The 25,153-nt window shown below is 43.9% G+C and overlaps 10 protein-coding genes across 10 annotated transcripts; 6 read left to right on the plus strand and 4 right to left on the minus strand.

Moving 5' to 3' along the window:
• Positions 1 to 144: 144 nt before the first annotated feature.
• Positions 145 to 3,807, minus strand: EAE98_000591 (uncharacterized protein; the record flags this gene model as incomplete). Its single annotated transcript, XM_038948209.1, has 2 exons — positions 145 to 3,648; positions 3,769 to 3,807. The coding sequence occupies 2 exons, from the start codon at positions 3,805 to 3,807 to the stop codon at positions 145 to 147; spliced, it is 3,543 nt and encodes a 1,180-aa protein (XP_038815886.1).
• Positions 3,808 to 4,660: 853 nt separating this feature from the next.
• On the plus strand, positions 4,661 to 5,314 carry EAE98_000592 (uncharacterized protein; the record flags this gene model as incomplete). The annotated part of the gene is made up of 3 exons (XM_038948210.1): positions 4,661 to 4,690; positions 4,813 to 4,942; positions 5,061 to 5,314. 3 exons carry the CDS (start codon positions 4,661 to 4,663, stop codon positions 5,312 to 5,314), a joined length of 414 nt encoding a protein of 137 aa, XP_038815887.1.
• An 87-nt stretch (positions 5,315 to 5,401) lies between these two features.
• Positions 5,402 to 7,023, minus strand: EAE98_000593 (uncharacterized protein). The gene is made up of 2 exons (XM_038948211.1): positions 6,169 to 7,023; positions 5,402 to 6,090 (listed from the first exon to the last, which is right to left on the minus strand). The coding sequence occupies exons 1-2, from the start codon at positions 6,495 to 6,497 to the stop codon at positions 5,523 to 5,525; spliced, it is 897 nt and encodes a 298-aa protein (XP_038815888.1). The 5' UTR covers positions 6,498 to 7,023; the 3' UTR covers positions 5,402 to 5,522.
• A 474-nt stretch (positions 7,024 to 7,497) lies between these two features.
• Positions 7,498 to 8,769, minus strand: EAE98_000594 (uncharacterized protein; the record flags this gene model as incomplete). Its single annotated transcript, XM_038948212.1, has 2 exons — positions 7,498 to 8,658; positions 8,707 to 8,769. The coding sequence occupies 2 exons, from the start codon at positions 8,767 to 8,769 to the stop codon at positions 7,498 to 7,500; spliced, it is 1,224 nt and encodes a 407-aa protein (XP_038815889.1).
• A 356-nt stretch (positions 8,770 to 9,125) lies between these two features.
• On the plus strand, positions 9,126 to 9,614 carry EAE98_000595 (uncharacterized protein; the record flags this gene model as incomplete). Its single annotated transcript, XM_038948213.1, has 4 exons — positions 9,126 to 9,164; positions 9,221 to 9,429; positions 9,483 to 9,532; positions 9,583 to 9,614. 4 exons carry the CDS (start codon positions 9,126 to 9,128, stop codon positions 9,612 to 9,614), a joined length of 330 nt encoding a protein of 109 aa, XP_038815890.1.
• A 1,293-nt stretch (positions 9,615 to 10,907) lies between these two features.
• On the plus strand, positions 10,908 to 14,370 carry EAE98_000596 (uncharacterized protein; the record flags this gene model as incomplete). The annotated part of the gene is made up of 5 exons (XM_038948214.1): positions 10,908 to 11,024; positions 11,235 to 11,309; positions 11,358 to 12,455; positions 12,504 to 13,133; positions 13,184 to 14,370. The coding sequence occupies 5 exons, from the start codon at positions 10,908 to 10,910 to the stop codon at positions 13,724 to 13,726; spliced, it is 2,463 nt and encodes an 820-aa protein (XP_038815891.1). The 3' UTR covers positions 13,727 to 14,370.
• Positions 14,371 to 14,695: 325 nt separating this feature from the next.
• On the minus strand, positions 14,696 to 17,524 carry EAE98_000597 (uncharacterized protein; the record flags this gene model as incomplete). The annotated part of the gene is made up of 1 exon (XM_038948215.1): positions 14,696 to 17,524. One exon carries the CDS (start codon positions 17,522 to 17,524, stop codon positions 14,696 to 14,698), a length of 2,829 nt encoding a protein of 942 aa, XP_038815892.1.
• Positions 17,525 to 18,920: 1,396 nt separating this feature from the next.
• EAE98_000598 (uncharacterized protein) lies at positions 18,921 to 21,498 on the plus strand (the record flags this gene model as incomplete). Its single annotated transcript, XM_038948216.1, has 8 exons — positions 18,921 to 18,973; positions 19,039 to 19,137; positions 19,195 to 19,455; positions 19,517 to 19,545; positions 19,773 to 20,099; positions 20,162 to 21,027; positions 21,092 to 21,249; positions 21,303 to 21,498. The coding sequence occupies 8 exons, from the start codon at positions 18,921 to 18,923 to the stop codon at positions 21,496 to 21,498; spliced, it is 1,989 nt and encodes a 662-aa protein (XP_038815893.1).
• Positions 21,499 to 22,474: 976 nt separating this feature from the next.
• Positions 22,475 to 24,007, plus strand: EAE98_000599 (uncharacterized protein; the record flags this gene model as incomplete). The annotated part of the gene is made up of 1 exon (XM_038948217.1): positions 22,475 to 24,007. One exon carries the CDS (start codon positions 22,475 to 22,477, stop codon positions 24,005 to 24,007), a length of 1,533 nt encoding a protein of 510 aa, XP_038815894.1.
• A 393-nt stretch (positions 24,008 to 24,400) lies between these two features.
• On the plus strand, positions 24,401 to 24,940 carry EAE98_000600 (uncharacterized protein; the record flags this gene model as incomplete). The annotated part of the gene is made up of 1 exon (XM_038948218.1): positions 24,401 to 24,940. One exon carries the CDS (start codon positions 24,401 to 24,403, stop codon positions 24,938 to 24,940), a length of 540 nt encoding a protein of 179 aa, XP_038815895.1.
• Between the last annotated feature and the right edge of the window lie 213 nt (positions 24,941 to 25,153).

The following is a 25,153-nucleotide window of genomic DNA, read 5'->3' on the forward strand; positions in this document are numbered from 1 at the left end:
CAATCTTCCTCGAGAAGGAAGCACAGTTCTAAAACTCCATCTCTGACCCAAATATGTACATCTCCGCTGGTCAGATGCACCATGCTTTTCATTCCAATCTCGATTTCTCTTCCCATTCCTCGCTTTATCGTACAATTCACTTCGCTAGAAAGATCCCCTGCCACGCGGTAAGTTTCGCGAAACCCCTTTAATGGTGAATTTAATCTTATCCGATTGTTCTTGCTGCTGTTGCTGTTGCTGTTGGTGTACAGCACCCCCCAAGTTACCTGGTGTGGAGATTCGACCAGCAGGCGAATCAACATCCATGGCATCTCTCAATCTCCCAGTAGCCTCAATATCCTTCCAGTAATTATCCAACTTAACATGTCCAGTTTTGCCAGTCGTAATATTGAAGCAGCGAAACGTGGAGCCGGAGACGAATTTGTTGATTGCAATCATGTCACCTATGGAGATGGATAGCGTGATGATGTCTGAAGGTCCGCGAGGACTTTGGCTACTTGTTGCTGCGAAGGCTTTGTTGATGTAATTGTCAGGTGAATCATTATCTCGAGGTTCATGAGCGGAATGGTCGCCCGGGATTTCACCAGCAAAGTGGCGATGTTCGTCGTTTCCTCGGTTTTCATCGATACCAGCATAATGACCAAGTTTGGCATCTTCTCGAAATTGATCAATGTAGAACTTGCCTCCCATTTGCCCGGTGCTTAGGTTGTTTCCCGTGTACAGATCTCGGCCTATGACGTTCGTGATTTCAATGGCATCACCAAAATTAATCTGTAGGGCATTGAAATCCGGATCGTATAGGCTGCTCGTGGCTGTGAAAATCTTTCCAATATAGTCAAGAGCATCGATATCCTTCTGAAAGTACCTGGCTTGAAATCGGCCATACTTCTTGGTTCTGATATTGTAACCCTCATAGTTTCCCTCAAAATTGTCGTTGATAATTTCAATAGCATCGCCAAGACGTATTGCTAGATCAATGCCATTATTAGGAAGCCAAGAGTGCGATGAGATGAAAGTTTTGCCAACATGTGCAGCGGGGTTGATTTGGGGATAATACTCGGAGTCGTTGTTACCGTCGGTCTGTGGAATACCAATATCATATGAGTAATTTTCGGAACGTCGAGACCCTGTTGCTGAGAAAGATTCTCCAGTTTTACCAACAGAATTGATGTCTTTCTTAAAGTATAAGATATTGACTAGCCCCATCCTATCTGTTCTGGTATTATATCCTTCAAATATGTCACCAAAGTCATGCCTGACAAGTTCAATAGCATCACCATATCTTATGGGCAGATCATCAGCTGCATCAATACGTGGATAATAGTCGTGTGATGCAATGAAAGTTTTGCCAACGTGTACATGCTTGCTGTTTTGGGAGTTTTTCTTGGATGTGGATGGTCCGCTAATAAGGTCGAGACTAGATTTCTCGATATCCTTCCAGAAAGTGTCCATATTGAATTGCCCTTTTTCTTTTGACGTCTTGTTGAAACCCACAAAAGTGTTTCCGTTGGTATAATTGGTAATTTCAATCTTATCGCCAATTCTAATATTTAGAGTAGACATATCTTTGGGATGTTTTGGGCTCTGGGTATCTGTTGCTCTGAAGGTTTTACCGATATGTGAAATAGGAGGATCGTCTTTATCGTTGTAACTTGGACCAAATCGCGTGGCGATTTTGTTACCAAGTTCGGCGTCTTCAATATCCTTCAGATAATATTTCGCGTTCAAAATCCCCTCCCTTTTTGTTCTCATATTGAAGCCTACAAATGCATCGGCGGAGTGATGCGACGTGATTTTGACTTCATCACCATGATCAATCTCTAAATCATAAAAGTTGTTGTAAGATTTTGGAACATATCGGCTTGAAGATATGAAAGTTGAACCAAGCAGTCCGATGGGCTCGATGTCCTGCGTGAAATTTTTGATATCGATATGACCCGTCTTTCCCGAAGTCTTGTTAAATGCAACATAGTCGTCCCTTGATTCATGTTTAATAATTTCAATCTCATCCCCGATTAGAGTTTTTAGATCAAATCGATCATCAAGCTCCGGAAGCCAGTTGAATGATGATATGAAACTTTTGCCAGTGTGAGAATCAGTGCTTTTAGAATCTGTCGCTGGTGTGGAGACCATTGACGGCGAAGCTAAACCACCTCGCAGACCAGCATTAGATGGCCGACGAGGAGAAGGAGAATCCTTTGGCGCACTTCGAGAATGAGAAAGACGAGGAGTAGGTGGATTGGCATTCGCAGAGCCGGCGAGGAAAGTCGGCATATTGGGACTCTGCGCTCGACTCGACGAGCTTGATGGACGCCTGGAATGTTTAAGATTTGCCGGACCCGTCGGAACATTTGGTGCAATGGGAGTGGGAGGCCCACTCGAAGAATTTGAGGGACGCCTGGACTTTGCTGGTCCCGTAGGAGCATTCATCGGGAAAGAAACCTGGCTCCGTGCACTGGTTGGAGTATTCATGGATAGCGGAGTTGAACTTGAACTTGAACTTGAAGGGCCAGTCCAGAAGGGATCGTCAAGACGGACTTTCTTTGAAGCGCTACCAGTAATGTCCATTGGACTTTGTACAAGTGCTCTTCCCAAAACTCCATTTTGAGTTTTGGATGGTATTTGAATTGATATAGGTTTCTTTGAAGGACTACCACCATTCTCTTTTGAAGGTTGGATTGATACCGACTTCTTCGAAGTACTACCACAATCAGCCCCGCCCTCCAATGGAGTCTGGATCGATACTGATTTCTTCGGAATATTCGCTGGTGAATCCATAGGAGTTTGCATCGAAACAGACTTCTTTTTCAGTATACCCACATGAGGCCCGGATGGAGTTGGTAGATTGGTTTTCGACCCTGTGTTCTTCAATGGTTCACCCTCCGTTGTGTCCAATCCAAGGCCATTGATAATATCCTGCGCCAATTTGTCTTTGAATTGTTTTAAGGAACTGTCCGCATGAGCATCGTACTCCTTTATCTTCTTGATCCCCTTTTTCAATAATCGCTGAAGGTCTTGATCCAGCTTTTGTTCGAGCTCAAAAAGTGCCGTCGTGTTAGAAGGAGTACTGAGTTCTGTGGGCGACACACTCGATGAATCCAATCCTCCCATCACAACATCTCCTTCGCTATCCCTACTACCATCTATATCTTCCTCAGTCTCACTCTCAGGCGCAGAGCCGCGGAAATCCTTAGAATTCCACTCGTACTCTTCACTCTTATGCCCCTCCATTTCCTTCCTCAATCGCCTATCCCTATTCTGCAGTTCCTGTGGGGAAACATCATTGACTCCACTCCTCCCATCCTGTGCTTGCAATTCTAACAACCATTTTGGACCTCTCAACAACGAGAGATCTTCAAGTTCCCTTCCATTCTTCCTCTCCCTCGCATCCTGCTTGATCGAAATTACGACTCGATTAGCTCTTCCTCTTGCAATGGCATCCTTCTGCTTCGCAACATCGTCTTTAAACTTTTCTAACAGCCTCTCTTTCTCAGCCACGAAAGCTTTAACGATATTCGCACGAACAAGACGATTATGACGTTTGAGATTCTTGATCTTAGTTTCGCGATCAGTGGGTGCAGGGGGTCCAGTTGGGAATCCGTTGAAGGCGACAAAGATTGAAGCGTTGATTGCGGTATTCAGAGGCGTCTGATAATTTATTAGTCTTCACTCTCTTAAGGTAAATATGAAATACGAGAATGAAGATCAAGTAAAGAGAGGAATAGGAATGTACTCAATATCACGTGTGAACGTGAGGTTCCAACTTACATCTCGTGGACGCGTTCCTAAGTCCGAAGTTTGACCCATCGTGAAACGCGGGCTTGGAACTATTCCAATAGAAAGCCGGGAATTCTTACACAGATATGCTCGACCATTGATCTCTATGCTTTGACAGTTTACTTTAGACTCCAGGAATCGCTGGGTAACTCTGGATAACGCCGAAATGCTGTGTTCAGGACTAGAATTTTGTGGTCAGGTAAGGTTACTCTGTACCTGGGGATAATAAATTGTCAGTTGTGGGAAGGAAGATAGAGGGGCCAAAGATTGCCGATGCGCTTTGTTCGATCAAGTTTGCTATCTCCAGCTATCCTTGTTGTTCTTGCAGATATTGAATTTGTCTATCAATTGAACATGAAAGTGGTTTTGATTCACTCTGTACTAACTTTTTATTGTATTACCCAAGATTTTCGAAATCAAAATTCACTTTTTGTGCTCCTCCTTTCATCCAATATCATAATATCAGATAACATCTAACTGTCCACCCCATCCCATCTCACCAACTGCAAATTGCCATTTCACATCCCTCCAAATCTCATTCCAAATATGCACCGCTAGACTCCACAGAAGATCTCCCGTCTCGGAAGAAAGGAATATTAACGCCTAGCTTCATCGGTTCCGCACCCCTTAGCTCGAGTTTTGACCTCTACCGCCCCCCATTGTCTTGATAGTATTGCTACCGAGCTCAGGATGAGCGGAACAAGGCAGTGGATGATTTGTATTCATGTTTTGGAACTTTGATATGATGGGTTTTGTAGGGGAAGGAGAAGGTATATATATAGTTCTTAAACAGACAGCCAGCAATCCATATCTACAATCATCTTATTAACTACTCAACACTACGTCTAACCTTTCTCAACTGCAATATACCGTTAATTCGAAAATGCCATCAGGAGGATGTTTCTGTGATGCGGTATTTTGCCCCTCCCTCCCAATACCTATCTGCCTCATGTCATTATAAGATTACAATATATATATTACACAACCACCCCCCGCCGTCTTGTTCCATGTATGCTGACTGCGAAAATCTCATAGATCCGCATAAGCTACACCGGCGAGCCAGGAGCCCATCTCCTATGCCACTGTACCGATTGTCGAAAGATTACAGGTGCTACTTATAGTAACAATATCGTATTACCCGAAGGACAATTCAAGCTTGAATCTGGTGTGTATTTCCCATGCCTTCCAGCGTTTTCCCATTTCCCACCCATTTCTCCGTTCTTCCCCTCTTTCCCTTTTGCCCTCATATCCAATCCCACAAGTCCACCATTTAACACCTCCAGGAAACCCCAAGACTATCAGCAAGAAAGCCGATTCCGGCAATCAAGTCACCTCCCACTTCTGCGGTGATTGTGGCACCACTCTCTACCGCACCGGTGATTCTTTCCCCAACCAAGTAATTCTCAAAGCTGGCGTTTTGGATGATGACAACTGGCCGAATGAGAATGTTCCAAAGGGGGAATTGTTTGTTAAGGAGAGGGTGAAGTGGCTTTCCGAGATTCCTGGTGCCGCGCAGATGGAGGGTATGCCTTCGTAGATACCTCTGTGCGAAGAGCGACTTGATAGATCGTGGTGATATATGTATTGGAATTTTTTTGATGGGTATAATATAATTCAATCTTTAGTAAGGAGTCTTTGACCGATTTCTGAATATTGTGTCGTCCAATGTGAAGCGAGAACGTCCGACAATTGTATTCGCTCTTGGTCGTTATTATAAGTTATAGGTTTCAAATATCGATCTCTTATCACCGAGAGGGTAAGACTTTCCTCACGTATTCCCTCCCAATCCTCAGTCCTTCTCTTACGAGATCCTCCACTCTCCTGTCCTTCTTTCGTCTCATCCATAATAGAATGAGACCTAATAGCGCCATGTCCACCAGAAAGTGTTTGATGGCGATCCATATAAACCAAGCCAGCCATTTTCTTGGAGACCTTGACTTTTTGCCCTGGTATTCTCTTCCCGTAGCAATCTGCTCTCTCAATGCTGCGATCTCAGCTGTCATTTTCACTAGCGCTTGTTCCACACTCTTCCTCCATTTCGTCTTGTTGTTTTTGCCGTCGGTATATACCTCTTCATCTTCACCATTGCGTCCTAATCGTCTCTCAGATTCCCTTTCCGCCTCATCGTCCTGGCTCATTGGACTCAATACTCTCATTGCGCCGTCGGTCCCTGACACTGGTTCTAGAAATTGTCTCGGTTGAGTCGTATACGATGGCACGCGATGACCGGGCGAAGATCCCGTGGATGATGGAGTATTATTTTTGATTTGATCCCAGACAAACTCTAATTCCGCAACCAATTCTCTCGCATCTCTGCATTGCCACATCTGAAATTAGCTTATTCTCAACCCCCTCGGATTGCGCTCCAAAGGCAGGAGATCCATGACTTACGCAGTAGTACTGGCATACTTGTGCATAGTATCAATCAACGCTTCAATATACCTCCTCTTCGCTTCTGTTCTACTGACCCCTCTCTGCGCATCCCACGCATCCCATTTATCCCTTTCCCTCTTTAATTCTTCTCCCTGTAGTCCCGCCTCCCCATCTTCACCCTCGCCCCTAGAACTCGGCCGCATCATGACACCATCCACATCCCCCTCCATAGCCTGTTTGTATAATCCATAGAGACGTAATCGATCTGCAGGAGGCGGCCGCGATGCTCCAGTCTTGGGTATCTTTTTTACTGTGTTGAGCGCGTGGACGAATACTCGGTCTGGCATTTTGGGCAGAGTCAGACTTGTACAATTGGGAATCTCTGCAGCAGTTCAGGGCAGACTTGGTAGGATAGGGTAGATATGTATCGTCATCAGGAACCGACAGCGCATTACTTACCCACAGAATCCGCCATCTTATCTCCAGAGCGTTCCTCCCTCTCTCATCTATTCAGCATAAAATGTCCCAGCCCAATGTTATAAATCAATGACTTGATTCTCGGCCAGGAAATGCGATTTTCACAAACTTGGACCAACTGTTTCAAAAAGTAAAGGAATATTATTCTAGATAGCAAGGTCGGAGATCTGAAATGAAAGGAAATGCAAATATTAAATGATAATCATGCGCATCTTTTCGCGTTTGTACCTGCAATGACCAACCGAGGCTCGAGGAAATGGAGAAATTACAAGGATCAGCGGTGCCGGAAAGGACCGCGCTAGCAATCTTACCTTGAGATCGTTACTTACACCCCTGACTCAGGTACTTTGTATATGTTGTGAAAGGTTGCTTTGGAGTGACAATATTGAAGAACAGAATATATCGCAGTTCCTGAGAGACGGGAACATGAGACATGTAGAAGTGTCAATTGACAAGTGTTTGTAAGGATTCTCGAGGGTTTTCACTCAATGATCCACAATGATGTTTTCAGCGCAAGGGGAACAACCAGTTAAATGATAACACACATTAGTTGATTGCTTGAGAATGGATCCAAGGTCGCTGAAAGTATGTATGATGGATGCATTCGAACACCTCATGAACGCCTTCACACAGGTAGCTCATGAAGAGGCGGCTATGTTAATTGTTTCGTGTCCTATCTGAAAACTTAATTCTTGCGTATCTATTCCCTGCCAACAAGTAACTTCTAAGGAGATGCACTGCAATGAACCCGAATTCATGTTGACCGCTGCAATCCAAGCAATCCTTATTTGTCTATCAACGTCCCTCAAGCTGAGAACCCTTACTGACCACCTGACTTAGAGGTCATAATTTTCCTTTTGTAGCTGTTGATCATGATCGATTTTCTTCTTGTTTTTGAAGCGCAATTCTTTCTCTCTCCTGTTGTGCAACGTAGATCTTCTTCTTTTCCAAGTACTTGGCCATCATCTTCTTGTTGTTCAACGCCATCTCCGCGGCTTTGAAGCCGGCTTCTTTCTTGCCATTGGCACTTCCAAACCCAATCTGCTTGTCAACTTCGCCCCATCCGTCAAGAAAAACGCCCACTGTAAACACTGCGAGTTTAGTATTCTTGTCCTTCTTGGCTGTTCCAATATCCTTATATGTCAATTTACTGACTTTCGAACTGAGGGCCTTTTGTAATTTCTCTTTGGGATTAAGCACGCTTTTAGTTTTGGTCTGGACATGGTCAACATTTCCTCTTAATCTCCATAAGGGGCTATCCAATTTATCCTCATTCCGCTCTTCTTGCTGGATTTCTTTCGACAATACCATGGCCCAGAGACTCTTTAGCCATTCTGATGCACGTGAGACTCCATTCTCCGGATCTGAGAGCACGATAGCTGCGACATATGCCTCAAAAATATCTCCCATTGCTTTGACTTTTTCCGGTTCTTTCATAGGGTGGAGAGTATCTTCTGGCAATTTCGCGCGCTTTTCGAAAGCATATTTTCGTGCGAAATCAGCCAAAGTGACATTCTTGACGAGTCTTTCACGAAGTTGGGAGCATTTTCCAGGCAGTAAGGCAGGGAATGTCTGTGATATGAGAAGGGTAGAAATGGTGTAGATATATGCATCTCCTATCCATTCTAGGCGTTCATAGCTCACATCAGTAACGCTACCATTAGTACGGCCATGGTGAGTGAACGAAGCCAGCTCGAGAGTAGGATCATACACTTCTGGAAGGGGCGGAAGTTTTGATGGAATGGAAGACAAAGTCCATGGTGTAATTTGTAGAGCTGTTAATATTGTCCCCGGGTTTCCAATGCCAGGTTCTTGAGATGAACTTTCAACCTTAGAGTCCCCAGAACCACTATGGCTGGTATTATTCAAGTCCGACTGCACTTGGTCTCGTAGTGTACTACGAAGTTCGGTTGCTCCCGAAAATGCTGCACCACCCATTAATGCCTCAACTTCGCCCACATCGTCTTCCCCAAGAAGCTCTTCTAATGCACCCAATAATTGGGTGATTTTCTTATGCGATAAAGAATTGATCTGATATTTGAATTAGAGTTGTGGATGTATTTAAGAATTTTGACTTACGTTTCTTTTCTTGTGCTCCTTACCGCTGACATTCTCGAAGGGAAATGGACGTTTAGATGTCATTTCTAACTTGACTGGGTTTCCCAAATTTGCTTCTGAGTCGGATGCATGCACCTTTACAATGCTTGAAGGACAAGTAATTGTTCACAGTAAATCGCAATGAAATGAAGAGGGAATTGCTGAAAGATGATTTGATCGATCAATGAAAAAATGGGTTCAGATTATTCCATTAAAAACTGAAAAAATCGTCAACAATCGACAAAATAGAAGATTTGAAAGTCGCGAACCAGAACTTCGAGGATAGCACGTGATTCCCGGATCAATCAAGGCCCGAAATCCCGGACAGGGCCGCTAAAATCTATAGAATTGATGAACAACTAGATTTGAAGAGCAAATACAAGCCTATATCACTAATAAACATGTCGGTCGCGAAGTCGAGAGTGCTGGAATTGATGAAGGTATTGGTTTATATAATCTTAAAGCCGGGAACTCAGGACTAATCTCAGTTGTACAGGTCCAATGCCGGATCTTCTCAACCACATTCAATCCTGATAGACTTCGAACAGGAAACAAGATTCTTCGACAAAGATTAAAGGGACCGGCGTTGGCTGCATACTACCCACGAAAGATGGCTACAATCAAGGATCTGCAGAAAGCTTATGACGAATATGACGTCGAGACCTATGATGATGCTGAGGAAGATAGATTTGAACATATTACAATGTATGTGTATCATCTAGATCAGTGTCTGGAAACTCCTACTAACAGTAATGTAGTCTGAAAGCTAGAGGAAAGGGAGCACCAAAAAAGAAGAGGACGGCAGAAGGTATGTGGTCCACTGCGGGCATGAAGGCATTTACTAACAAATTTACTCAGATTCCAAGAAGTTCAAGGGAAAGAAGAGGTAGATGAGGATAAGCGTTATATCCTGAACATAACTTGTACAGCATTTTACAACTGTAGCACTACTGGCGTTTGGGCTCGGCTCTTGGGACGGGGCTTGGTGGAGGGTTTCCTGAACTATTGCCAGGACCTTAAACGCAAATTGCAGAAGCTCAGTCAAATGAGAAAGATTATTATGAATCTGCATACATTGCTCCTGAAAGCATTTAAATCTCGGCTAGAAGTCACAATACTGCAAGTGATTGCAGCCTTGGAATGAACTAGCTCCTTCCATGGCTACGAAGTATTGAGATTACGCCGATTTCGACTTCAAATCCCTCCCTGTCAGCTTATGGCTTATAGACTTTCAAGGCCATGATGAAAGTTTGAGCCATATATGATTTCTTTCTATTTCAACGTGGAAGTATACATTATCCAAGAGGGCCATATGTGTTAAGTACTATTCATATCTACTACCATCTTTAGGCATGATCAGAGGACATAACGATCTGTCGTACTTTCTACAATTCTATACAAGTTGCTATTTCCTTATATGACCATCATGGGTAGACGGTATTCTCACAACAAATCTTGGTTTGATACTTCAGCCCGAAAGGTAATTTAGATTCATCGCATGTAAACTTTGGAAGTAGTTAAGATTCTTTCAGAGAAGTTATTCATGAGGGAATTTGAGCGGTACTAGTACAGAAAAGAAGGGGCAAGAGCGACCATGCTGGAACTTTGTATTCATCGAGCTTTCTGGATTTTCTCTCTTGCAATACTTGAATTTCTTTCCTCTTTCACAGAGCCTCTTACTCTACTTGCGTCTCATATTTATTTGATTCATGAAAAAATATGCCCATCCAATCATAAAAAAGACTTCAGAGTTGAAATATGCGAGACGATAGAGTGAGGTGAGTGTAAGATTCTCTGAGTGAATATAAAGCTTGCCGAACACCCGCACAAAATCACTTTCGACCTTTTTTTTTTCTTTCTCCAACAACGACGGGACCTTCATTCTTTCTCTAAACCTCAATTCCAAATATACTGGATTATACTTTCATTTTTTTGCATGCCATTTGATAAAAAGGATAGAGCAGCTGCCAAGGATAGACGTTACTTCTCTATCTAATTCTCCATAGAGCTACGACTCTTATTTGTTTTCTTGATCTTCAATACCTTCATTTCTCTTCATCTACTTTCAACTCATCTACGAGTGAGCCATTCAACAATCATTTCCGATCTATTCAGTCTGCACAATCTGCATTGGATCATTACTTTCCTTTCAAAGCCACTCATCAAGATATCTCACAAGCAACATGGCTTCCTCAGTCGCTTCCAATGGATCGCCAACCCTTCGTCGTACAATTGATCGTAGCAGCCATGAAAACCCTGGATTCGGTGACGATGCCGCTGATAAACTAACAACAAGAATGGTAAGTTTGAATCTTCTTCAATTCTTCCCGTCCTTTTCCTTATTGATTGCCATTTCTGTGCCTCCGACACCCCCTTCTAATATAATTTGACCATTTCTTCTTGAGTGAGCTCACTAGCAGAGTCCTTGCTGCTTACCTTCCAATCAAACGCCGTCTATGCAATCTCATTTTCTAAATATCTCGCATATCTTACTGACCAATATTATTCAGGACAATGCTAATACTCTCAAGAAGGCCGCTACAGCTCTTTCTACAAACAAGTTGGGCAACCAAGCTGCTCCTAAGGTAAAAGTCTCATCCACTCAATACTTTAATGCATACTAACGGATACAGAAGATGAAGTTAAGCCACGAGACTTTCATTGCCCCTACTACCACTGCTCCTTCGTTCCAATGTCCCACTTTCGACAACTCGCCAAATCCTGTCGATAAATTATTGGCCAAGCTTTCGGAGCAACAAGCGGTTCTCAATCGCCAGCATGAAGCTTTGAGGAACTCAGATGACTATAGCTCGAACAATTCAAGAACCCTCGACTACTGTTCTGCTCCTACCTCTGTCCCAATCACACCTGCTACGGAAAATTTCGACTCTGGCACAGCGACAACTGCTCCAACTACTCGTCCTCAGAGTCGTGGTGATGGGGATAATCAGCCTAGTGCTGAAGAGGTTCTACGTCTCAAGATTGAGTTGGAGGCTGCAAAAGGAAGAATTGCACGCATGGACCAAGAGCTTGCACAAAACCGCATCACAAAGCACACTATTGACCAAGCTATTGGTAGTGTTTCTGAAGCCGACTTTCCTCTCGGAAATGTTTCTGAACCCTCTGCCGGTATCCCTCCAAATCATTTTCGTCCTCACGTCACTCGTGAAAGCTCCTGGGCCAACCAAGAAGATGCACATTCGGACCATAGTGATGCTCTTTCCGCAAGTGGCTACAACCGTACTAGGGCTATTTGGGGCAATAACAAACCAAATTTTTCGAATGCTCCACCAATGCCTTCCTTTCAACCTTCTGATCCACATACTTCTGGACAATGGATGGGTCGTAGTGGTTGCAATCAACCATTCGTTGAGCCAAACATGGCATTTGGTGGACCACCTCCAAATGCCTTTCGTGGCGAGAGATACGAGCATGATATGGCAATGCCCGGTGCTGGAGTCCGTCGTAACAATGGCAACAGATTCAATAACAATCGTAATCTAGGTTCCATTCCTTACTCGAGCAGCTCAAGTTCTTTTGAAGGTTTTACACCAGCTTCAAGTGCTTACGGATCAATGGGGGGAATCCCAACTCCACTGGGCAATCAGATGAACATGGGTATGAACATGGGAAGTGGAATGTACTCAGGCTACCAGCCTCAGCCAATAGGCACACCTCTTTCGCCACATGCACCAGAGTTCACTTCAGCAAGTGGAACATGGAAGACTGAGGTAGGCATCAATCGATTGATTAGGCAACATTCACTAACTCATCTTCAGTCGGTTGCTAATGAAGGTCACCAAACTTATCTACCAACAACTGAGCCGTTGAACTATCGTCGTCTCCTGGACCGAACCGTCAACTGTAACTGGAAGTATATTGTTGACAAGATTGTTTGCAATAATGATCAGCAAGCTTCGATCTTCTTGCAACAGAAGCTCAAGGTTGGTACAACCGAGCAGAAATATGATATTGTCGAGGCTATTGTTGCCCAGGCCTATCCTCTAATGGTCAATCGCTTTGGAAACTTCTTGGTTCAACGATGCTTCGAGCACGGCACTCCAGAGCAAGTCATCAAGATCGCAGAGGCTATACGCGGCAATACTCTCAATCTCTCTATGGATGCTTTTGGTTGCCATGTTGTCCAAAAGGCTTTTGATTCTGTTCCAGAAGATTACAAGGCTATTATGGTCCATGAACTGCTCCGTAGAATTCCAGAAACTGTCATTCATAGATACGCTTGCCATGTCTGGCAGAAGTTGTTTGAACTTCGCTGGACTGAGTCTCCACCTCAGATCATGAAGTACGTCAATGAAGCTCTTCGTGGTATGTGGCATGAGGTCGCTCTTGGTGAGACTGGCAGTTTGGTTGTTCAGAACATCTTCGAGAACTGTCTGGAAGAAGACAAGGTATGTCTGTATATTCACCTCATATTGGATTGGGTCTAATTGTACCACAGCGTCCTTGTATTGAAGAAGTCCTTGCTAGCATTGACATTGTCGCCCATGGACAGTTCGGTAATTGGTGTATTCAACATATCTGCGAGCATGGAGCACCAGCTGATCGCAGCCGAGCTATTGACCATGTTATCCGCTACGCTTCCGAATACAGCATGGATCAATTTGCTTCCAAGGTTGTCGAAAAGTGTCTCAAGATTGGCGGTGTCGACTTTCTTGGTCGTTACCTTGATCGTGTCTGTGAAGGTCGCCTCGATCGTCCCCGCATTCCTTTGATTGATATTGCCAGTGATCAATATGGCAATTACTTGATCCAATACATTTTGCAGCACTCCAACCCACAACATCGGGAAATTGTTGCTTCCCATATTCGCAAGCACATGGTCTCTCTTCGTGGTTCGAAATTCGGCTCCCGAGTTGGTATGCTCTGCACCAACCCTGCCCTTCAAACTCGTCCAGGCCCAGGCTCTGGCCCTACAATCAGCAGCGCTCCACCACCACGTATGCCACCAACCAACGTTCGATACGGTGGTACCTACCGCTAAGTTACCTACAACTCATCATTTGCTTTTCCTGCTTTGTCACATTGCCTTTTGTGTTCGGGTCTTCATACGATCTCCACAAAGACAAGATTTTATGCAACCAAGATAACAGTACAACATATCCTCCGGGGCCTTTTGTTTTCCGGTTTTCAGTCTCTCATATCTATGGACACCTTACACTGGTTCTACATTATTCAGCAGATACAAAGTCAAGCTTGTATTGTCCACACTCTCGCTGTAAATTGGGATTTCCCTTCGTCGAATTACGACATGTTCATTCTGTTTAATCAACATTATCTTCGAAAAGCTATTCTACCATAACGAGTCATCCTAAGCTGAGGATTATCTTCAGTACTTTGGACAGATCATAGTTACTACTTTTGCATTATGTTATGCGAGAGGTGATATATTTTCGAGGCTGTTATCGCCAAAATCTTCTCTTTTTATCGACTTTTGAATCATCCATTGTGTGGAGGTTTACTCCGCTTTAGTGTTTGTTCTCAGATCGGGTACACTGTCTCTCCCTTCTTTTTTGTCAGATAAAAATGTTTCGGTGTGGTAGGAATTAATGTGGTGGAGAGGTTTGATCGTACTCATATACTTCATTGTGCTTTTTCTGCTTGTACTTAAACAACCAAAGAAACACCTAGAGCTTTGTTATATAGTCACTCATTAGTAAATATAAAGCCTTTGGTCGAAATCATTCAGGCAGTTATACATGTTCACTAAGAATGCAGTGTATAGAGATCAGTAGCTTGATATTTTGGGGAATGACAACTAGTAAAAGAAACGAAACACCGTGAAAACTCGATCTTAATCCTAATTTTGGAGGTACAGTACAAAGAAGTAAACGCCAAACTGTCTCGCCCCCGATCATAAAAATACATGCCCTTCATCCATCAACGCCTCAAGTGTACCACCCAAGACCTCCGTGATTATCAAACCTTCCAAACATCACTCCCAATCCAGATTTCAATCATCCTCAATATCATCATCGCTCAAAACAAATTTCTGCTCCAATTGCTGCACAGGCATTGCTCTCTGACTACCAATTCCTTTCTTCATCACAACCCCCATATTTCCACCTCGCTTCTTCTTCCGAGGTGTACCCATACCATCACCATTTGGTTTATCGGTGGCCCAATTTTCAGAATTGGGGTCGGGAGATTCGTCGTCGGAAAGGGAGGCGGGATCATCGGAGGTTTGCGCGGGACCGATGCCGGTGAAGGTTGTTATTTTGGAGAGGGAGGCGAGAAGGGGGTTGGTTTGGAAGTTTGTGATGGGGGAAGTGGAGGAGGAGAATGGGTTGCGGGATTGGTGGGGGGAGGATCTGGATTTGGTGATTTGGATCATGTAGGGGAGGCGCTCGAGGAGCATTTCTGTACGAGCGGAGACGCCGAGGGTGAGGAGCGGTTGGTTGTCTTCTTCTTTTGGGGTGTTGGGCTTGGATTTTGATTTTGATTGTGAGGGCAGTGGAGCGGCGTTTTTGATTTTCCAGCTTTCGACTGTACCAGCTTTTGGACGAGCGAATGCTGCGGCGCCAGATGTAATACTTGACGAATGCGTATTCGTAGGATCAATTTCTCCTTTCATCAACCGTGTAACCCAGAGATCTAATGTGCTTTCCATTTCCTCTTTCATGCGCCAGAGTTTGAGACTGGTGGGATAGAACATTTTATGTGCATCGCCTGTTTTGCCAGTTCTGAATCCGGCTGCAGCGGGTGCTTTTCGGGATACGGGGTGAGGGAGTGAGAAGAGAATACCGCGGACAGCAATTTGAAAAGACATTTCGTCTTGGCGGAGAATGTCGCCTCCAGTTCCTGTAATGCCGCCACCGAAGCCGGAAGATTGGAGAGAACCGTCCCAAGAGGGACAGAGGAGGTCACTATCAGAGAGGGCATCGATGCAACCATTTACATGATCGAGTGATGAGAATTCGAAGGAAGAAGGTGGTGCTTCGCATGAAAGGATGTAATTCTCATGAAGGGCAGCAATGAAGGTTGGTGTGTCGGTGCCAGTCTCGTCGATAAGCTCGTTTATGCCTACTTCAGATTTCTTGGGGCGAGAGTGATGGGATATGAAGTGTGGCAAAGATTCCACATCGTCTGATACCTTTCCTTCGCGCTTGTTGTAAACAACTTTTCCGACGGCGTGGAAGATTCCCAAGCTAGCTTCTCGGCGCGTGATCAGTTCCAACGACTCTTCTTCCATTTTTGTCAAAGATGTATCTTTGCTTGTTTTCTTTCCCTTGCCAAAAACAACTTTACCTCCCCAGTCATCGACATCTCCTCTTAAACACATAAACTCCAGAGAGCCAATTGCACTTCTGATATCGCCCACCTCGCCAAGCTTTTTCAATACCTGAGGTCCTGGTGTCTTTTTCCTGCCTGATTTTCTCGACTCTTTTTGTACCACCGTCTCGAGAGCTTTTGCTAATATGGTCGGGGCAATAGCATTGAATTCTATCACTCCTACTCCCGGATGCTGAAGAATCTCTGGCCCAAGAAGACGATGAGCAGTGAAGCTGTCTGCAGACGCCGACGTTGTTGTAAGCAATGTTTCTGATACAATCATTACCACAGGAGTGATAGGATCACTTTTAACTTTAGGATTGTATGGCATTGAGAGAGGAGGAGTATTAGAGGCAAGGTATCGAAGTATCGCAGATCGAAATGATTGCAAGGCACTCGAAGAACGTGTGAAAGTGTTTGGAAATTCTTCGACTAGTATAATTTGCTTCCTTCGATCCAACGGTTTTACTTCTGCTTTTGCTGGAGTATCTCCAAGATCGTCGGAAAATAAATCTAGTTGACCAAATTTTCCACCCCGGCCCATGAACTCCTCAAATTGTGCAGCCATTGACTGAAAGCCGTCTGAGGAAGCGATTGTTCCAACAGGGTTCCTCCATTCTAGAACATCACACCCCATATCTTTAGCTAACAGCTGTACTGTCGTCGTCTTTCCGGTTCCGGCAGCACCCTTCAAGATCAATAACCGCTGTCTCATCTGTCCTCCGATAACATTATCAAGCCAGGTTCGAACATCAATTACTTTCTTCTTGTGAACTCCAAGCTCTTCCAGATTATTTGGCCCAAAGCGTTCAGCCCAAGGTCGTATATCCTCTTCCTCGGCCACACGTTCTATTATAGAACCCTGAGACGGTCTTACAAATCTTTGACTAGCGCTGGGTGTGTTTGTACCTGAATTTGTGAATACGTTCTTTCCAATTCCCCGTTTGGCGGCTTGTCCAACAATGCTAGTTGCTTGCGCTCGACTCTCTCCAACATCGTCATCATCTGATATTAAATCATCTAGCAAATCAGCCTCCTGTCGAATATCTCTCGAATTGAGAACCTTGATTCTTTGTTTAGGTATCGTCTCGCCTTCCGTTTGTGCCTGCTGCCTCTGTGATTGCCTTGCAAACAATGTGTTAATATCTGCATTTTGCCGCTTCTCCTCAACTTTTCTTCTACTTCTTGGTTTCTCTGGACTTGTACTGGGACTCTTTGTAGTGGACTTCTTGCGATGATTTGGTAAGTGGATCGAGGCAGCATTGGGAGGATGAATGGTCGCTTTTGTTGGAGGTTTCAAAAAAGAAGAAGATCTCGTGGAATTACTGGATTGCGACATAGACTTTGGGGTAGGCTCGGAAGAGCTCGATCTTGGTGGAGGAGAATGTGCCAAACTACTCAATCGACTTTTGAACTTGTTCACCTGAATCGATTCATTGTCCTCGTTATCAGAGGAATGGGGAGACGATTCAATGACATTGCGCTTCCGTCTCTTAGCTGGAGGTGCCATGACGGCAATAATATCTTCTTACCGGGAAACATAACCTTACTCATCAAAAAGCCTGAAGTATGGTGGGTCGACGTGATAGTTGCCTAGAGGATCGAATGGAATCTCAATCTTGAAATGCATTTAAGCAATGCAACATCAAACATTAAAGCTTATCTTATCTTGAGTCACATGACTGAACGATTATTATGTAATCTGTGCTTAATTCGACCTATAGCCAATTCCTTATAGAACTGTCAGACCGGTCCAATAACTCCTCATCCAATCTTGTTTACTTTACCCATTACTCATTGATCATACTACCGTAAGTACGATTAGCTGCACGTTTCTATCATCATGCCTTTTTTATAGATCGGATACAAAGTTGCTTCTGGATCACTCATTTGATAGAGAGATAAACCCTGTGCAGCAAAATGCATGACGCATCATGGGAGTGTTTGGAAGAGGTGGTTTGAATCAGAGAGGATTCAAATCACTCGGAATTACAGGCAAGCTTATTGTTTTCGGACGAAAGCCGATGAAATCTTGATTAGAGAATTGAGATTGAATTCATCTACCTGATTTTGATTCGAGGCCAAACGACTTTGCCATGAGGATTTTACGTAGTGGCTATCTGTTCTGTATCTTTTAAGTGGTCGCATGAAGCTTGTCTACTTCCTTGACTTCCAGTGTGGTCAGCAATCACTAGGCTATGCGAATGACAGAGGCTGAATTTTGTTGTGGAAAACATGTCTCGTGGTTCAGTTACAGTGTACCACGAATCGTGGCTATACAGCCTAACTCTGCATACTTGGCGGGGCCCCGCGTTGGGGAATATTTGTGCTGTTGCCTTCATATACAGCATATGATTAATTTATGCGAATAGAGACGGGACATCTCAGCGCAAGCGAACAGGCCATTTCGAAGTTTGTGTTTTTTCATAACTCCCTTTTCACATTGATACTTCCCCTTGCAGGATGGGCTTGTCGCTCTTGATTTTCATTGGAAGTATTAGACAAGCAAATTAATTGTTCACCCGCCCTACGTACTGCCTTGGAGGCAATTGGCCTAGAGTCTAGTGACTTGTCAGCCTCAACTTCTAGAAGCCATCCTTTTCCTTTGGTACAAGGGGGATGCTGTATTCATAATGTCAGACTACACACAAACTGTGCCATTCAGGATTGGACTGCAGCCTTCTCGTGCCTTACGTTCACGCACATTGATGAGAGCAAATACGTCAAACCAGGATTAAGTCAGTATTTTGCATATTAGGGCAGCCATTGTTTCTCAGGGTCGCTTGGGTAGTATGGAAACGATAAGAAGCTGCATCACTGGTGGTATAAATGTAAGTCTTATCCCCGCTTTTCATAAATTGTCATTTTATCGCTCGTTTCAAGACATTGGACGGAAATTGTGTACAATGCCAGAACCAAAGTACCTCGAAGAACATGTAAATTTTGTTCATCCGGAATGGTATGTTGCATTTGATATTCGTTGGGGCGAGTTTCATATTTCATGTTCACTAATAAAAGTCCAAGGACACGGTCGCAGACTACTGGTAATAATGCGGGTGGTTATACCGTCGAAATCGAAGCGAATCAGCGCCATATCAACCTGAACAGCAATTTAGATGCTAAGTGAGAATTGCCTCGAACCCTCACAATCCTCTAAACTTTACTGACCCTTCAAAACAGGATCCAGAATCCATTATCTGGAATTCCAACGACGTTACTATACGATCAGGTTAAAGCATTTGCAACTAAGCATCAATTGCTCAGTGTCCTTCCAATATTGATTAAAGGGGCGCTGGTGGCACAAGATCCAACAAATTACGAAGATATTAGAGGTGAAAATGCCCTAAATGAAGAAGAGATTGAATGCTTGAGGGACGAAATCCTTCATAGATGGAAACAGCCATGGGCGTTGTATATCACTATTATTACATGTTCCATTGGGTATGTCTCCACCCTACCTGAGCACTTTACTTGTTTAGCTCTCTGACTTTCATCGTAACAGAGCTGCCGTTCAAGGATGGGACCAAACAGGTTAGTCAACTACAATCTTTCATGCTGGCGCTGAAAATGGGGCTTGAGAACAAGAATCAAGGTGATTTCAAACATTCGAAGTTATGCCAAATACAAATCTTACAACGACTCAAAACGTAGCAACCTCGGTTGTCTCGTCACTGTCCTAGTGGGCTCAGAATTATTATAGCTGTGATCTAAATATTTCTATCTGTCGTGAAACAATAATTAATGATAAACAAATACAGGCTCAAACGGTGCAAATCTATCGTTCCCGGACCTCTTCGACATTGGAGGGAAATCTACCCGCGATACAATGCTAGTCGGACTCTGCAATGCCGCCCCATATATCAGCAGCGCATTTGTAGGTTGTTGGATTTCTGATCCTCTCAATAATTATTTCGGACGCCGGGGAACCATCTTTGTCGCCGGAAACTTCTGTCTGTGGAGTGTGATTGGCAGTGCGTTCACGACAACATGGCAAGAACTTTTTATTTGCCGTCTTATACTCGGACTCGGGATGGGTGCGAAGGCTTCGACAGTTCCGGTATATGCGGCGGAAAACTCACCTGCAGGTACGTTCGCTCTTTTCTTCCCTCGATTCGATATTTTGACCTGAAAGCTAATGTTCGGTTAGCCATCCGAGGTGCGCTCGTTATGTCTTGGCAAGTATGGAATGCTTTCGGGATCTTTCTTGGCTTTTGCGCAAATTTAATAGTTGCCAACGTTCCTCGAATAGCCTGGCGTCTTCAACTCGGCTCTGCATTCATACCCGCTGTGCCTCTTTGTATCCTTATCTTTTATTGCCCAGAAAGTCCCCGCTGGTATATGAAGAAGGGACGATATCCAGAAGCATATCAATCTTTGTTGAAACTTCGTAACAATCCTCTACAGGCTGCGCGTGACCTCTACTATATCCATTCCCAGCTTGAACTGGAGGCAGAGATTGTTGGAAACCATACTTACTTGACACGGTTCACACAGTTGTTCACAGTGCCTCGGTTAAGAAGAGCGACGCTGGCTAGCTTTACAGTCATGTTGGCTCAACAAATGTGTGGAATCAATGTCATTGCGTTTTATTCATCGACTGTCTTTCAGAAAGCTGGTGCCGGCAGGATCAATGCACTTTTAGCTTCATGGGGGTTTGGTCTAGTTAATTTTATCTTTGCATGGCCAGCTATATGGACAATTGATACTTACGGCAGACGAACGTTGTTGTTATTTACGATTCCCAACATGGCTTGGAGTATACTTGCCGTGGCACTTTGTTCATTGATACCAGACTCCAGCCGAGCACATCTAAGCCTTATGGCGCTGTTTATATATGTCTATGCTGCTTTCTATAGCCCCGGGGCAGGTCCAGTTCCATTTACCTACTCTGCTGAGGTGTTTCCGCTATCACATCGTGAAGTTGGAATGGGTTGGGCTGTTGCTACGAACTTCTTTTGGGCCGCTGTATTAAGCATTACTTTGCCTAGAATGCTTGATCTCTTTACTGTTGCCGTAAGATATACACTCATCTGAATCGTGACCTCTCTATTGGCTTGGTTGCTAACTGATCATACAGGGAACTTTCGGTTTCTACGCTGGATTAAATATCATATCATTATGCATGATATTCCTGTGGGTACCGGAGACCAAGCAACGTACACTCGAAGAATTAAATTTTGTGTTTGCTGTTTCCACGCGCACGCATATGCATTACCAGCTTACTAGAGCCCTACCGTGAGTTATCTACCCCCTTCACACCAGATAGCATTATTGACTAAGTCAAATAGATGGTGGATAAAACGATATTTATTGCAGCAGAAATACGCAACCCTCGAACCACTATACGATTTTGAGCAGCCAATAGGCCAACGAGAAATCGACGAATTACACGAAAATGATGGGTTGAGAGCCCAGAGAAGACAGGATAGTGAGTGGATGGCAAAGCGTCAAAAACAAAGCTTTGTTGGAGGGGGGAGGTCCTGAGGGGAGGCACTCCGATCGGCAGGAGGGATCTATGATGAATTATCAAAGGGGTACTGTATTTTATGTCAAACAGGTTTATAAAGTTCGGAATTTCGAATGAGGTATTTATTTCCCTCTCATCTCAGCCAATCTACCGATCAACCCGATCTTCAATCTATCATTCAGATGAAAAGAATAAAATCACTCATTATTTGACTTTATACTGTGTATCAACCCATGATCCTTTGTTTCACTATCTCGAGTCAACTTCAAGGTATAAAATTGCGTGGAACAATCAACGGTTGCTGGTCACTTTGATGTAAGCATGATTTCAATTTCCAGTGCATGTTGAGGTGATCAACCAAATAGCTAGGATCTAGTTAGGATCTAACTACTCAGATAACTGAAGAAGTTTAGATGTATCCGAACTGCGTCCACCGCCAGTCCTTCAGACCAGGCCCATTGCGCAACCCAGCCACTCGGTGGACGTTAGTTAACCGATAAAGGAGTCGTTCTTGTAGGTGTAGAATGATCGATGCTATGGATCTAGAGTATATATTGATCCATCACCGAGTTCGCAGTCATTCTGTAAGAAAGTTTTATATCTTCAATATCGATGACGGTGATAATGATGGGCATATATTATAAACCTCTCTTGTTTAACTCCATTTAGTTGATGTTGCACGGTACTGAGTTGTAAAGCTCGTATAAGTTGTAAAATCTCCGCCGCCTCTACATAGACGCACTTTTCATATTTCTCCGTAACACCGAGCTCCCCGCATTGAACCACACTTGGTTTCATACTCCCCGCATTTGAACTACCGCTCAAAACTCCGTCGTATATGTATGTGTTAGTCATGCATTGCAAGCCGAAACATGTCCGAAGTGTGTTCATGTGGTAATAATTAAATATTTATATATATCTTGCGATCTCTTGCCATTTCTCGTCACTATTAATGTTGTTCTCATTTCTTTTCTTTCGGGGAATCAAAGCAGCATGCTTCAAGAAATTACCTCCCTCCCAATATGGGCACTCATTACGATCCCAGTATCCCTTTACATCCTAAGTACCGTATCCCTCGCAATGATAGACCCTCTCCGCCATATTCCAGGACCGTTCCTCGCACGCTTTACTCGAGTCTGGTATTGTTGGGAAATATACAAAGGTCATTTCGAACGTACCAACCAACAACTACACACTCGCTATGGCCCTATTGTCCGCATCGCACCGCATGAATACTCGATTGATGATGTCAATGCTGCCAAAGTCATCTACTCTATTGGTGGAGCTAGTTTCCCAAAAACATCATGGTATTCAACATGGCAGCCTTCGACTCTATTCCCAGCTTCGCTATTCTCTGAGCTTAATCCACATACTCACTCTGTACAACGACGTAAGGTCGCAAATTACTTTAGTATGAGTTCTATGGTTGGATATGAGGGCCATGTGGATAATTGTTCCGAGTTACTCTCACGATACTTCGAGAAATCGGCAAATTCGGGAGATTTTGTGAATATGCAGCATTGGTTGCAATGCTATGCGTTTGATGTTATTGGAGAGATTACATTTGGCCAACGCTTTGGATTTTTGGATATGGGAGAGGATAAGGATGGTGTGTTCGAGGCAATTGATAAAGGAATACAATATTCTACATTCGTTGGGATTTGGAGCTGGCTTCACGTTTGGATATTTCCGTTATTGCCTAAAACTGGCGGGATTGCATCTATAGTCAAGTTCACAGCCGACAGTATTGCAAAAAAAGAGAAGGTGTTGAAAGAAAGTGGCGACGAGAAAGAAGAGGGCACTCCAGATTTTGTGACGAGGATTTTGATGGCTTCTCAAAAGGACCCTGAGAAGATTACGAGACACGATTTGGTTACCACATGCCAGTCCAACGTTGCTGCAGGAAGTGATACAACAGCTATTACCCTTTCGAGTGTGCTTTACCATTTGTTGAAGTACCCACATACTTATCAAACCCTGCGAGACGAGATCGAAACTGCGGCAAAGGAGGGAAGAATATCAGATCCCATTACCTTCAAAGAAGCCCAAAGACTGCCGTATCTACAAGCGGTTATCAAAGAAGGATTGAGAGTCCACCCTGCTGTGGGTCTGGGGCTACAACGAATCGTCCCAGCCGAAGGTACTACCATCGCAAATCAATTCATACCAGGTGGCTCTGCAGTTGGCATCAATGCATATGTAGCTCATCATAATACTTCTGTCTGGGGTTCGGACGCAGATCAATGGAGACCCGAAAGATGGCTCGAAATTGAGGAGCAAGGTCGAGGTGCAGAAGTAGAAAAGTATTTCTTCTCTTTTGGCATGGGTTCGAGAACTTGCATTGGCAAGAACGTTAGTTTGTTGGAGATGAACAAGCTGATACCGCAATTGGTGAGGAGATTTGATTTCGAGTTGGATGCGGATGTGGAGCGAAATGGGGGGATAGTTAGTAAGAACAGATGGTTTGTCAAGCAACAGAATTTCAGAGCAAGGGTTTTGAAAAGGACCGACGGTAAGATCGAATAGGATAGAACTTTGTTTTATGTTTGCAATGTTTCGATTAGGATTGTTGATTGCAATAACTTGGTACTCGGGTTTGACAACGATAGGCGATAGGAAGGGGAGGTATCTAGGCTACGGTTGGATCGGTAACAAATCTTGGATCAAATAATCTACATCAATACTGATTGAACTGTGCGTCTCGATGAAAATTATCACAAGTCTGCGATGTTATCAAATAATCAAAATATTTGAATTAACGTCGACGCTTCAAACACCATTATGTAACTCTACGCTAATTATGGTTCCCACTCCTAAATCCATGACCTCATTATCTTCCCCAGTCATCGACTCCACCAAGTCCCTCAACTCACCTGAAAACAACTATCCATTTAATATTCTTCCTTCACACATTGAAAAATGTCTCAACCATTTATCCTGACCCTCCGCCTCGACGCCGCCTCCGAAAAACTCCTCACAGCTCTCCGGGCCCGCTATTTTCCTTCTTCCCGCAACTACCTCTCTGCACATATAACTCTCTTCCATGCCCTTCCCTCTTCCCAACATTCTCTTTACAAATCCACTCTCAATTCCCTCTCATCACGAGAACAAAAATTCAAAGTCGGTATTAAAGATCCTTTTCCCTTGGGGAGAAAAGGTGTAGCGCTCAATATTGCATCTTTCAAATTACGGAAGATTCATGAAGAATTACTAGGAGAATTTAGAGAGAAAGGTGTGCAATTGACGGAACAGGATGATAGGAAAATTAGACCGCATGTTACGGTGCAGAGTAAGGTTGGAGAGGAGGAGGCAAAGAGAACGTTGGAGGAGGTGAGGAGGGAGTGGACGATGAACGGGGATGGAAATGGGGGAATAGGGGGAATGGCCGAGGCAATTAGTCTCTGGAGGTATGAGGTTAGTGGGGAGTGGACGCATTTGGAGGATTATGAGTTTGCGTAATGGAAGATGAAATGGAGGGCAAGAGGGAGGAGAGTCATTGTACGACAAGATCTGGAAGATATCATCCCCGAAAAATGATTGAGGAGATATTTGGTATCTCAAAGCGAAGATATCCACGCAACACTTGACCACACATTCAATGATAGTCATTTCTTCCATTGCAAAGCCATTGTCAAGACCAGTCCTGAAATTTCAATATAAGGGAGTTCTTTT

The sequence above is a fragment of the Botrytis deweyae genome (assembly GCF_014898535.1).
Source record: "Botrytis deweyae strain B1 chromosome Unknown BDEW_001, whole genome shotgun sequence".
Classification (NCBI taxonomy): Eukaryota; Fungi; Ascomycota; class Leotiomycetes; order Helotiales; family Sclerotiniaceae; genus Botrytis; species Botrytis deweyae.

Excerpts from the sequence above, each read along its gene's own strand:
- EAE98_000593 (XM_038948211.1), bottom strand. The coding sequence starts at position 6,497 with ATGCCAGACCGAGTATTCGTCCACGCGCTCAACACAGTAAAAAAGATA. Across the intron at positions 6,091-6,168 it reads AAGTATGCCAGTACTACTGC|AGATGCGAGAGAATTGGTTG; the intron begins GTAAGTCATGGA and ends GTGGCAATGCAG.